This window comes from Paroedura picta, chromosome 11, assembly GCF_049243985.1.
Source record: "Paroedura picta isolate Pp20150507F chromosome 11, Ppicta_v3.0, whole genome shotgun sequence".
Classification (NCBI taxonomy): Eukaryota; Metazoa; Chordata; class Lepidosauria; order Squamata; family Gekkonidae; genus Paroedura; species Paroedura picta.
Window position 1 is genome coordinate 37493597 of NC_135379.1, and position 14335 is coordinate 37507931.

General features: G+C 41.4%; 1 protein-coding gene across 2 annotated transcripts in view; it reads left to right on the forward strand.

Annotated features, from left to right (window-relative positions):
* Positions 1 to 14335, forward strand: part of TGFBR2 (transforming growth factor beta receptor 2) — a 55675-nt gene that overhangs the window by 22028 nt on the left and 19312 nt on the right. For both annotated transcript variants that reach the window (XM_077302551.1, XM_077302550.1), the window contains exons 2-3: positions 1356 to 1518; positions 5795 to 5985. In XM_077302551.1, the coding sequence (XP_077158666.1) occupies positions 1376 to 1518; positions 5795 to 5985 (334 nt within the window). In that variant the 5' untranslated portion in view covers positions 1356 to 1375. The remainder of the gene's footprint in view (positions 1 to 1355; positions 1519 to 5794; positions 5986 to 14335) is intronic.

The window sequence follows — 14335 nt, forward strand, 5'->3', positions numbered from 1 at the left end:
TCACCAGAAGTTACATCACTCAGACATTCCTACCAGGTGTGACATCACGCCCCCGCCCCCAATGCTAGAAATGGCCCAGTGGTCTACTCCACTGGGTTTGTAAAAGGGCTGGGGAGACATCTGCTGCTCAGTCACCCCTTGCCACCTCCCCAGTTCAGTTAAGTTAAAATGAGAGTACATACCTCTTTGGACTCCAGTTGCTACCAGATGCAATGAGCTTCAGCCAGTAAGGATTTCCATGACCCTCTTAGGCCCATCATTGGCCATTTTGGGTGGGGATGCAGGTGGACAACCATATATGGTCATATCACCCAATAATTGTTTAATGAAAAATATATTCAAAAATCATTCATTCCCACCCAATCAGTGAAACCCTTCTGGGACCATCAAGAAACCCCAGGGTTTCATGAAATCCCTGCTGAGAAAGGCTGGTCTAGGAATTGGGAGATCCAGGTTGGAATCCTTACTCTGCCATGGAAGTTTTGAGTAGTCTTGGTTCAGCCTAACCTCCTTAAAAGGGTGGTTGTTAGGATAAAATGGAAGAGAGGAAATGATATGAGCTGCTTTGGGTTCCCATTGAAGAGAATGACAGGCAGGCTGTAAATTAAGTAAGTAACCCAATATATATCAGACAATCTGTGCTCTGAGATAGGTTATGTCACAGTGTTAATCTGTAATGCGTCACAAGACATTAAAGTTTCCAGTTGAACTAATCGGAATGCTTGATTTAGTTAGCCATTGGTGATTCAAAGGTATTTATTTGCAGTCACTTAGTCCAGTATAACCATTGGTACTGCTAGTCAAAAATACAATGCTTTAGGATGCTTTCGGCGTTGAGCAGGGGGTTGAACTAGATGGCCTGTATGGCCCCTTCCAACTCTATAATTCTATGATTCTATACAAGACATTCAGGTTCAGTAATGTACAACATATAGCACAGATGTACTGTTGAAAATTATTCAAAAAGCATACCAGTAAAAAAAAGTTAAGGCATTTGAATTTTAAAAAATGTATACGATTTTTTAAAAAAGATTTAAAATTCTATTGGATTCAAAATACTGTGGGACAAGCTAAAGCCTTATAAAATAGAAATGGTTATTTAGTCTTAAAAGGTACTGCGTATCTTAATGACAGTGGTGCGGAATTTGACAATGTAAACAGTTATATGACTTCCTCAGCTTTTGGTGATTAAAACACGCTAATATTAGATTTGTTTGTATGATGTCCTCTGGTCTTCACCGTCTTGAAGATCTTCCATTTATAGTCCCATGAAATTTGCTTTCATGTATTATATACAGGATCAATGTCTTAAGAGTGTTTTATTAATTAATGCATCATGTTTTTCTTGTTTTCAGCTGAAGGGCATGCAACTAAGATGCTGCATGGTGTACCACTGCGGGGACTTTGCAGGTTTTGTGACGTTAAAGCAACAACTTGCACAAATGAAGGTTATTGCTTCAGTAATTGCAACATCACTGCGATCTGCGAAGATGTGAATGAAGTATGTGCAGCAGTATGGTAAGTTCATTGCATGGATATGTATGTGGCTTGTAATACCCTTATAGTTCACAAGTGATTCCAGGCTTTTTAGATATGGTATACTTATTGCAATACATTTTCCCCCCTTATTTTCTCTTCACTTTGCATTCTTGTAATAGTTGCAAGCGTTTAAAAAGTTGGATGCCAAAAGTTCTGTGGTGTTTGAACTGCTCTGTTTTAGCAATGGTTGTTTTCTAAAACATTTCATATTTCAAATTCATTTGATTGCATCTGTCCACAGCATTATCAGTGTGGAAACAGACCCGAGTCTTTCTGATAATAGTGAAGTTTGAATGACAGACATCTCATTTATATACTTTAAAATGCATTAAAAGATCTCTCCAACCTGACTCTTTGACAGTTCAAACCCTAGCTGACTAGAATGGGCAGTTTTACAGTTTTTCTCCTTCTCTCCCCTTCTCATTCGGCTCCTCCGGCATTCCACATACCCTGGTGGTTAGCTGCTATACACATACACACTCAGGGGCATACCGTGGCATACAAACAGCCATTAAGCAAATTCTCCCCATCAGAGCTGGATAGATTTAGATCCAGACCAACACTGACTGACACCATTTGCAAGGTATCATGAGTAGGGTTACTAACCTCCAGGTGGTACCTGGAGATCTCCTGGGATTACAACTGATTTCCAGGTGACAGATCAGTTTACCTGAAGAAAATGGCCCTTTGGAAGGTGGTCTTTCCCAACCCTAATCATGACCTACAACCCTAATCATCACCTACACCAGGGGTAGTTAACCTGTGGTCCTCCAGATGTTAATGGACTACAATTCCCATGAGCCCCTGCCAGCAAATGCTGGGAAAGGCTGACAGGGGCTCATGGGAATTGTAGTCCATGGACATCTGGAGGACCACAGGTTGACTACCCCTGACCTACACGATACCATTTCCCACGTGCAGATCATATCCTACAAAGGGAGAGTGTTGCTGCACATTCTTATTCAGTGCCTTTAAACTCTGCAACTCCAGTGCATGTGGGGAAAAATGTCTAGCGACATGTCACAACACAATATTTTCCTGCAGGCTTTGCAAGATTACGATGAATTCCATTCAGCTTAAAAAGCAACTGACCCTTGCTGCCCAATACCTGCAAAAAAAAAATGCTGATAAATTAAACATTTTTAGACCTGTTTATTTTAGTAACCTTTTGAGATACACAGAACTTGTCTTTACGCAGACTGAGAAGTTAATGTTTCATATTGTACCTTCTGTAACACACAAAATTCACTTGACAATATTTTCTATTGGTTTAACTTCTCCCTATTTTTAAAAAAACAACTCTGTTTAAAATCTCATTGACTTTTGAGAAGGGCTGGAGAGCAGATGGGACTTTCAAAGGTTTTCTCCAGTTTAACTCACACTAGCTGTTTTACTCACAATGATTCATTGTGGCTTTATTTATGACACTGTTTGCTGAGCTTCATATAACATAAGAACCATATGTGCCATTTCAATTTGTATCTTGATAGAAGCATAGAGGAAAAAAATAAACGTTTGAAATGCATTTGGACTTGAAAACATATAGTATGAAAATGTGTACTATACCATCTACAATCTACAAGTTATCCGTGTATAAGCAGAGTTTTTCAGCACAGTATTCACATTGAAAATGTCCTCCTCGGCTTATACGCAAGTATATACGGTAAAACTAACAGCCTGCTCCCATTCAGCCAATCGTTACATTGCTTCTGCAAACCTTCTGCAAGCTGAAGCTTGCTTGCTCTGGCTGCTTGTAGGACAGCAGTGGCTTGAGTGAGGGACTCTGACCTTTTTTTTTCCTTTTGCCTTTACTCCTTCCAAACTATACTTTTGGTTACTGTGGGTGGGGTGGGGTGAGGTGGGTTTTGGGGGTGTTTTGGGATTTACTGTTTCTCCTAATGTTTATTTCTCCTTTTTTTCTGAGGGACAGCATTGTTTGCCTTTTCTTCTTGGGGTTGTGTTTCTTTTAAAAGTTGATTTTTACAGTTCTTTATTTCAGTGTTTTGTTCTGGGAGGGGGGGCACTGTAGCTGTAGTTAGAGTAGTCCATTCTCCCTGTTTGGTAGCTGTTGTACTTGTTGCCAACTTCGGGTACTGTTGTTCTGCTCTGGTTTGCTGGCCCTCTTTTGCACTGACAGAGCTAGTTTACTGTTTAACTTTGAAATAAATATTCAAAAACATTTAACCTACGGGTGCCTCAATTAATATTCATTTATGAGTAACTGCTGCATTTCCCACCCTCGTATTATATACAAGTCGATAAATTTGCCCATATTTTGTGGTAAAATTAGGTGCCTCGGCTTATATCTGGGTCGGCTTATATGCGAGTATATATGGTAATAATAATTTGAGTATATATTATAGACATGATATGTTTCCAGGATATGTTTACAGTTTAAATAAGAACTATGTACAGAATTTAACATCTACAGATGCTTATATCCATGGATTGGAACCAAACCAACACTAAATGTATTTTTTCTGCAGATTTAGAGAGTACCCCCCCCCCCCAAGTTTGCAGAAAAATCCAAAAAGTTTTTTTAAGTACTCTGGGGAGTTACATTTTTTGCAAATAAAAAAAAAGTGTTCTCTTTGTATGCATAGACAACACACTTATCAGTTCTCCCCCCCCCCCCATGTGAGTCTTGCAGGCCTTTTTTAAATATTGTAACTAGTATCAAAGCCCATTTTAAAAATGGGCTTTGAAAGGGGTGGCAGGCAGGAGGCCGTGAGAGGGTGGCTGCAGCTCCCTTGGGCCCACAAAGCGGGGTAAAGGGAGCGGTAAGCACTCCCCCGCTGGCGGCAACAGGGCTTTGCGGCCTGCAGGGAGGCTGTAAGCTCCCCCCCCCCCTGGCTCCCTCTTAGCAGGAGCATACCTGCGGGCTGCAAAGCGCTGTTGCTGCCTCTCCTCGTGGGCTACAATGGAGGTCCCAGCCACAAGGCTTCTAGCAGGCAAGAAGGGAGTGTGTGAGCTGGAAGGGGAGGGCCAACCAGGGTGGACCTGGACGGACAGGGCCCTGGACAGTCTCCTCCCTGGAGGCTGATTACCAAATATATAAGGGAGTGAAATAGTGTTAAGGATTTGTATGATACATTTTTGTGCATTCAGTGTTACAATATTTAACTTGTCACCTTATACGTTAGCAGTACCACTGAGACTATGTAATACTGTTTTTCTGTACAAATGCTGCCTTCTTTTGTTTAGCACAAAACTTGTTTTCAACTTCTACTTTTTGTTAGCTCTGAGACAACTGAAATTAAGATACATATGCAAAAGGAGCATAGAGAATAATAGCTCTAGGTTTCTCACAAGTATTGGCTAATAATAATTTATTTATTTATTATATTTATATACCACCCTCCCTTTCAGTTCATGATGGTTTACATTATAACTCTCCTATGTAGTACAGTACAATAAACATTCAGTATAAAACTTAACAGTGAACTTGTATCAAACAGTATAATATAACAACAGAACTTAATATACGTACTATATAATATACTATAACTTTTCTTTTGGTAAACTCATGGCACTTATAGCGTGAATATGCCAACTGGTACCATCTTATATGCTAAGTTATAAATATAAATGGTGTATTTTATGCTAAAGCAGTAAAATAAGTTCATGCTTGATTAATCATTGCATATATTTCAAATGTTTAATAATCTCCATTATCTTTTTTGGGGAAGGGTTAATCTGAATTCCAGCAAATTCCTCTCCTCCCCCCCCCCGCCCCCCGCACCAACTCTCTAATCTGCAACAGAACATAGGTAGACATCTGCTAACCTGTCTAGGAATACATAGAAAGAATACCAAAAGGGCTCAGTTTAGTCACTCCTTCTACAAAATGCCAGTGCTTTCCAAGTGCTTCTATCTGGGTTGAGGACACTTGGGAAGAGGATATGTAGCACTGTACAAAGCTGCAGGCATCTAAGCCATTCGCTTCAGTGGACTTAGGTTGCACTGCAAGTCTGCCAGCAGCTGTTTAGACATACCAAGGTGTTTGCCCCAATTATTTTATATTCGGGCCAGCACAAGCTGCCCATAAGGCACTTTTCTAATAATTTATGCTTGAACAGTGATTGTATATGATTCAGTGATGCTGAAGAGGCTACTCAATAGTAAATGACAGAAAGATAGTACCTACACGCAAACTAAAGTAGGATTTAAATTTTAAGTGTTAGAAAATGTACCTGGTTTGCTATTGAATTCCTCCCCCCCCCCATTTTAAACTTTCCACTCTTTTTTTTTTTAGGAGAAAGAATGATGAAAACATAACTTTGGAAACAATATGTCATGATCCCAAACAAGAGCTTCATGGGTACAAACTGGATGACTTCAATTCAAAGAAATGTATGATGAAAGAAGTGAAGGGTGCTGGTGGATTGCTGTTTATGTGTTCCTGCAATGATGAAGAATGCAATGATAAACTTATATTTTCAGACAGTAAGTGCCTAAGGTTTCATTCAGTGTGTGCCTCTTTAATTTCCTTCCCTCATTTCACCCTTCCCTTTTTACTGCCAGAAAAATGTGTGTGTGTCTGTTTCCCCTTGAAGATTTCCTCTTTATCGTTAAATTTCCTGTTTTGAGAAATCCTGACCTTTCTCCACTACAAGGAGAAAAGAGGCTAAGGGTGTTGGGGAATAATGAAATTGAAAAAAAATCATTGCATCATTTTAAGAGTTGCAACTAATCAGCTTACTGGACCAACTTCAACTTTGTACTTTAGCACAGCGGTCTCCAACCCCCGGTCCGGGGACCGGTTCCGGTCCGTGGATCAGTTGGTACCGGGCCGCGGCTCCTCCTCCTCCCCGGTTGCTGCCTCAGGGGCTGCCCTGCCACTCTGCAGCCGCCATAGCTGGGGCTCCCCCTCGGTGTGGCACTGGCAGGCCCCCCAGCGGGCGGCAGGAAGTCAGGGGAACCAGCAGGAAATCAAGTGGAGCAGGGTTTCAGGCGGTGGTGACATCCCTAGGCAAAAGACTACCCCCCCCCCTGGGCCTCAGTAAAATTGTCAAGCGTTGACCGGTCCCCGGTGAGAAAAAGGTTGGGGACCACTGCTTTAGCAGCTGACAGGGAGAGTCAGACTGTGGCTCCAGATGTCCATGGACTACAATTCCCATGAGCTCCCTGGAATTGTAGTCCATGGACATCTGGAGGGTCGCAGTTTGACTACCCCTGCGCTATATCCTACTATTGCTAGAAGGTTTAATGAAACACAGCATTCTCCATCAGGAAGCCGTTCATTCTCCTTCCAAACTGTTTCCTTCCTAAGGAACTGACATTCTTTGTGTTTGGTAATGGGATTGAGGAAGATGATGGGGGTGTTTTGTGGCATTTACATGGGCCTTTGTTTTTCAAGAGATCTGGTGCCGTTCATCTGCTCTCACTTGCTCATAAACCCTGAGCACATCTTGTGTTAATCCTGCATCTAACACAAGTTTTCCCACTAACAGGGAGGAAAGGGGGGCTTTCTGTGCTATATTGTCTCTCTCCCCCCAGTTTTGTTTCTATAGCACCTTGCTTGGATTGGGAAAGAAATAGTTTCCTTGTAGGTATGAACAAAGGCAGATGGGGAAAAGTGTTTTAAGTAAAGTGATCTGTACCTGTGCAGATATGTTCAGTCATCTAGCCTTTGTTGGGGAGGGGAGGGTTTTTATGTTGCTGCTCCAAATGATACAAAACCACGCTAGACCTCCCATTTTCTATAAGAAACAAGCTTATGGCAAAATTGCTGGGTTTACCTGGATTGGTGTAAGCTTGTTCTTTAGAAGTGTAAAATTCATATCTTTACACCGCCAATAAAGATGCTTGTTGAGGCTGCTTCAGGGAGACTTTGGCTTTGATCTTCTGCTGTAATTTTGTTTGCTCTCTCTTTTTATCTTGTCTGCCTATTTAATGATGTCCATTATCTCAGTGCTGGCAGGGCAGTCAAGTAGATAATGGGCAGGTAGCTGACTGTAATGATTTCATTCATGCCTTGTGCCTTGTTTATCCTCCTCTGTGAAAACTGAGTAAAAAGGTGCTTACAGAAACTAATGAGAATCATAGCATTTTAAAATCAATGGCAATTTAGACTCAGACGATGCCTTTGTGTGGAACATGTTGCTGTGTTGCCCTATATACAGCAGTAATATAGAGGCTCTCCTGAGACACAAATAGGAGGTCCTTTGATTAACAGAATTAATTTGACTGAATTAAAGAGTCACCTGTATAGCCCCACATCCTTGCCAACTTTGAAATGGTCTTGTTTGAACACAAATACATGAAGCAGCCATTTATCATCAGTCGGTTGTGATGAGCACTGCCTATTCTGGCAGTAGTCCTTCATGGTCTTGACTCGAGATCGTTCATATCATGTGCCACCTGACCCTCTTAAGATGCAGAGGATTAAATTTGGGACCTTCTGCAAACCTGTAGCATTTCCCCAAGTCAAGAATGTACTTTCTAGTTTTCTAGAGACAACTGTACCACTTACAAAAAACCTGTACATATGGAGGTTTTTCTAAGTGGGACATTACCACTTACACACTCAAGGCCTCCCTCCTCTGACCCCACCCTGGTTTTAAATACCTTGAACAAGAAGACGATAGAACTTTTCCCAGATGGAGCTCAGCTGCTGCTGGCTTGCTTCCATCAAGAGCTTCCCTGAAACGCTATTTAATCTATAGAGATTATACAGCTATTTTTATAGATGATTCCCAGTCCCATGACTATATTGGAGTGACATTTATGTACCAGCATCAAATGGTAGCGACAAAGCTTGGAGGGAGGGATCCTCTGTGTTTTTACTGCAGACCTCTGTGTAATATCAATGACCTTCTGCTGTGATAACTTCCTGGGCCTCTGCAAATCTAAGAGATACATACTGACTCCTGCAGCTTGATCGTTGCCTTGCATTCATTCAGCTTGAGCTTGCACCCACCATCTCTCAACTGGACATTTTTTTTAGTCTAAGGTTTATTGGAATTTCAGCGCAAGCAAACTGGCTGAGCAGGCTGCCAGAGTGACAACACAACTTGCCATTGGACAAGCAGGGCCCAATCTCTGTCTATATAACCTCTCTCTTCAGTGGCAAGAAGAACCATGCTTGAAACCAAGCCAGTATTGCATTCATGGTCAGCAGGTTGCCTAAAGAGAGTAGGTGTAGGTTCATAAATACCTTACTGATCCTAAAGGACCTGCCAGAGGGCACTTCTTACAACTTTACTGTGTAGTTGTTTAGAACGAAACCCCGTTGTGGTTGCCCATACCTGGAATTTATGGATACTGATAAGTTGAAAATTAGAAATATATTCATTTAATAAGAAAAAAGACTTTATTGCAGTTGTGCCATTCTGATTTCAATTTTTGACTTATTATTCACAAGAAATCTACGGTGTTCTTCTATTCTAGCTTACTGTTTAGCCTATAGTGTTAAGCCTATATACTGCATTGAAATCTATTTCATATGCTTGTCAAACCTTTCCTCTTAATCTAACCTCTGATCTGAACTATATGGATCCAGCTCTCTCTTTCTTAGAGCAGTGTTAATCTCCATGGTCCGTCAGGCTTCTGACATGATCAGTTTACTTAGTTCTCTCTTTGGCCGCAGTTCTGAGGGCAGTTTCCTGGGAATGAGTTCCATTGACTAATGGGCTTATTTCTGATTAAGCCTACTTACGAGCGAGTTGTTTCTGAAAGATGAGATATGAACGAAGGAGTAGAAGTATATCTAAAGTGTTCTGCCTGGCTGTAACATGACCAAGAATATGGCACAGTATGTCCTAGACGCCATGTCTATGAATGCATGCGTGGACATGTGTGCAAGCGCAAACACACACATGCACTACCATCTCCCTTTTGAACTACACTAGCGGTTGAGATCATTTGGACAAAGACCATTCTAGGTCCTGCCACTGAGATGGGTGACTGAAATTTGCATCTAAAAAATTCCTGGAAAGATTAGATGCTTATCTTATGGTGTGGAGTCTAGGCTGGACCAAGGTTGATTGAGGGCACAGAATGAAATGGAAAGAAACTGTAATATTAGACAATGCAAAAGTTCCTGGATGGGCAAGCTGCACCTTTTCCTTGATGGTGCACCAGGGTGATGCAGATTTGTTCCCATTTGTTAGAAATGTACATTATCCCTACGACTCTTTCTGTATCGCAAGTGGATTGTGCACCGTATTTCCCTTCCCTGGTAATCAGCCCAGCTTTTCCTTTCTCCGCTGAATGGATTTGTTACCCGAAGTACAAAGCATGTTATCTGTGTTCATTTGATTTGTGTGCTACGTGCAGAGCATGTGAAAACCTTTCACTTTTCCCACACCTATCAATAGAGAACGTATGCATGCCTTGACATGTTACACATTAGAAACCCAGTCTAGCAATGTTTGTTATTACCGTAAGTAATCACTGTTTCCCTGTTGACTAATAATAATAATTGTGATCGTATGTCAGCTCTGGAAGATTTGCATTCCAAAGCCAGCCAACACACCCCTGTGGCCTTTGGCTGATTTCTTATATTGTTACTCATACCGTACTTGTTTTTGCTTAAAACATGCAACTGAGTACAGCCAGCATGCTGGAATTATTTCCTGTCTCTCTTCCTACAAAATATCGCCCCAGGAATACACCAAAAGCTGTTTTCTTGTTTCCAGGAAGAACATCTTGTTCGGTCAAAGTGGCATGCAGAATGCTGTACAAGTGTCATTATCCTGAAACAAGTAACTTAATCTGATCTCATGGAGTCTAAAGTTTGGCAAGGACTCAGTGGATCATTTAGTATCGTGTCTCCCAATATTTGCCCATCTGACTGTTCAAGGGAAATCTTTAGCGTAACGGTTCTAAAATCTTAGCACGCTGGAGATCCTCGTTTTGAGTTAACACTTCTTGTGGCGGTTCTTTCCTCCCTCACTGGTGCCTGCCACACTCTTCCAAAGTGTGCGGAAAGCCCGAATGCCACACAGAGGGTTCCTGCATCCTCAAAATGATACAGTAAGAACCACATCAATAATACTTGGAAAGTCAGTTCAAGTGGGAAGCTACATTGGTCTGAAGCGGCAGAACAAAGTTTGTGTCTCGGACCAATAAAATGAAATGGGAATTGCTAATCCATATATATAAGAGCCTCTTGTGGCGCAGAGTGGTAAGGCAGCCGCCTGAAAGCTTTGCCCATGAGGTTGGGAGTTCAATCCCAGCAGCCGGCTCAAGGTTGACTCAGCCTTCCATCCTTCCGAGGTCGGTAAAATGAGTACCCAGCTTGCTGGGGGGTAAATGGTAATGACTGGGGAAGGCACTGGCAAACCACCCCATATTGAGTCTGCCATGAAAACGCTAGAGGGCGTCACCCCAAGGGTCAGACATGACTCGGTGCTTGCACAGGGGATACCTTTACCTTTATATATATATATATATAGGTAAGGGTGAGCAGTGAATTGGCATGCAGCATAATGAAGATATTTAACAGATTCATAGACCAACCAGGAATAACAAGCATAGTATATGCAGGAGTAGTCAACCTGTGGTCCTCCAGATGTTCATGAACTACAATTCCCATGAACCCCTGCCAGCAAACGCTGGCAGGGGCTCATGGGAATTGTGGTCCATGAACATCTGGAGGACCACAGGTTAACTACCCTTGCTATATAGCTTTACCATTTGTTTAATTTGAGGGTGGGGGGGCACATAGTACGGGAAATAAAGATGTCAACATTGGGAATTAATGGGCAGATGTAACCTTGATTGTGGAACTCTGAGACTAATTAAATGAGACCCTGCCTTTACGTGTGATCCATCTCCTCTCAAGCATGGAGGCATCTTTACAGCATCTGCTTTGAAGTGGGGTGATTGGCATGTACCTTGAATTAAACTGTAAAGGTCTTAAAAAACTCAAAATTCAAAAGTAAGATTAAGTCAATTGTTAATATTGTTTGTGCATGGCCTTGGAAGGTCAGGTGTCAGAAGGCAGCTGATTCTACAGAGTCACCACTCAGAAGGTTCTGATACAAGTTCTAGTCAATCTCACTCCTTGACTAGAAGGGACTTAGCGCTGGAAACTTAAGGAAACTTTGGGAATTATTGGTTAATAATTTCTAGCCGGAGACCAGCAGAACAGAGGTGGGAAGGCGCTTCAGAAACATTCAGAGGGGGGAATTTGAACTGAGATTTCGCCAGACCTATTCTACCAGCATTAAAGTTCTAACTAAAAAGCTTGCTCACTGTGTTGGTTTGGTTGCTCTTGATCAAGGATATTACACAGATTTTGTGTTTTTGGATCTGCCCAACATGATTACTGGAACTTCTGCCAGCCAATGAGTGTTCCTAGGGCTGAACTATCTGAACTCAGGAAACCAGACAGAACATTTTTCTAGCTAGTGCTCTGAGGTCACGTGGATGTTAGATAAGTGGAGAAAGGTGTGTGTGTTATATGCACCCCCACACTTCGAAAGTAGCCTATAAGAGTTCTGTTTCCTTGGTAGTTAGGAGGTCATGAGAGAGGCTTGTCCCTTGTTCTTTTTATGCAGGAATCATGGAGAAGCTTTAATTTAAAAAGTGTATCCAGAACTAAAATGGTGATTGAATAATCTTTCCCAGATGCAGAAGCTGGGTTAGCGCTTTATATTACATGTCAGATGTCACGTCAGATGTCAGATTGGACCTAGTATAGGTTTAATGGGCATCCACTAAGTGATCTGAATAGAATTCAGTCATGTCCAGACTTCATTTTGGGCATTTCATATTAGGAGAAATGCTTTTGCTTGGGAGTTCTTAAACACCTCTGGGATCTTTTTCTCTTTTACTCTCCTGTTCTGGATATCTTCTCCTTCCAGGTACCTCCTCCTTTGTAAAATGGGACAGAGGGATCCTGTTTATTAGCAGAGCAGTAGATCTCATTGTTCTCCCTGCTATTTAATTGAGAAGTTTTGAACTGTCCTGCTGGTTGCTTTTATGTTTGAAACCTCCAGGAAAATTCTTTCCTTGCATTCAAAAAACAGTCTTTGTACATTTGATAGTCCACATTTCGGATCGGTCTGTCTGCCTCAAAGGAAAGCTTGGTTAATTAGAACATGTTCTAATCCAATCCAAAACTTCCGGTGCAATACTCTTTTTTTTTTCTCTGTACACAAATGGCGCGTCGTCATTCCTTTTTTATTGTTGTAGATTAGTGTTCCTTTTAAATGAAAACAGCCCCTTTGGATTGCTCGCCTGGTTAGCTGTGGCAGGCAGACAAACGATTTTTACAGTATCAGACATGCGGTTTCCTGTCTGTGTTTAACTCAGAGTAGAACATCATGACCAGCTGGTCCACTTCTCCTCCAGACAACTAGATAACAGACTGTAATAATTTTGTCTTTTGGACTGTCATCCAGATGCACCCCTTGTGTGTCTTGAGTCCCATGCAAGCACGCTGCATCTGCTTGTATAATGAAGTGTGGATTATGTTGTGTATAATTTAAGGTTTTCTTTATTCTTTATAGGTAAGGATGGTCTGTGTGTTTCAGCTGTAGCCTATCACTGTCAGCAAAGTTATTTAAGCTAATATGAATGATTTTAAAATCTAGGTCATAGTATTCTTGATTTTTTTAACTGTTAGCATAATTTTTATTACGCCAGCAATTCTAAATGTCAGACTGTTAAAGATGCATTAAATTCGTGTCTTTAAAGAACAGAAAGCCATATTCAATTGGGACTTAATGGCAGAAAACGGTGAACACAGCAGCAGGTTTTAATTTCCTGAAGAAGCGGTAGTCAAACTGCGGTCCTCCAGATGCCCATGGACTACAATTCCCATAAGCCCCTGCCAGCAAATGCAATTCATGGGAATTGTAGTCCATGGACATCTGGAGGGCCGCAGTTTGACCACCCCTGAGCTAGACAGTAGCCTCTAATGAAATTGCTATTTGCTATAGGCAAGTTAGTTTAAGGAACTGGTTTCCCGAATCTTGTGAAACCCGAGATTGCTAATCTCAGACTCTAAAGGCATATTTCTCCCCATTTAAATAGGATTGTCAGTAATGCTGGTTATTGAGAGCTCCCCAAATTTTCGCAGTGGGCAAAATTAAACTCAAAGCTTCCTTTTCTTGTGGATTTTTTTTATTTTCAAACAGCCACATCAAAGGAGTGGGAATAGCCGAGTGAAAACAAGCAGGTGCCGAAAAATGGATTATAATTCATTTTGATAACTAAAGGTTGAAATCATATTTTAAGTGGGTAAGAGATGTCCTTTCAATTTGTATAATTACTTGAAATCTAATATTCAAAGTGTTGGAGGCATAGTTTGAGGTAGGGGGACTCCTAATGGGAAGCAGATTTGGGTTCTACTGACATAGGGTAGCTAAGGTAGGCTTGCTCAGCCAGGGTTACCCCCAGGGTTCCCCTTGCTGTAACTTTTCTTGCTACAGGCCCAGCCGTGTCATTTAGGGGGTTTTGTTTGTTTGTTTTGCTTTTAATGGAATGAGCATTCCAACACGTCATTGTCCAGCTTGATACCGGAATTAAATTGGACTTGGAGCGGCATGCTACAAGACTTGGGAATCTGCTCATAAGCCTTAAAACGTTCAAGGAATGCTGGCAAATAGAATGTATAGATACATCAATCAAGCCAGGGGAATGATCCCTGAACATCATGTTGGAGTCTGATGCGAACTAATCATAATTTCCTTGAAATGTGTTATTCATTTGTAGTGGTTGGATCATTCGGTGAACAAATCATTAGGTGTACAGATTACTTTGCTTGGGTATTGATTTGCAGTTATTTGATTTTTATTCTCTTCAGAAAAATCGAATATGTACAAATACTGAAATTTGGAGG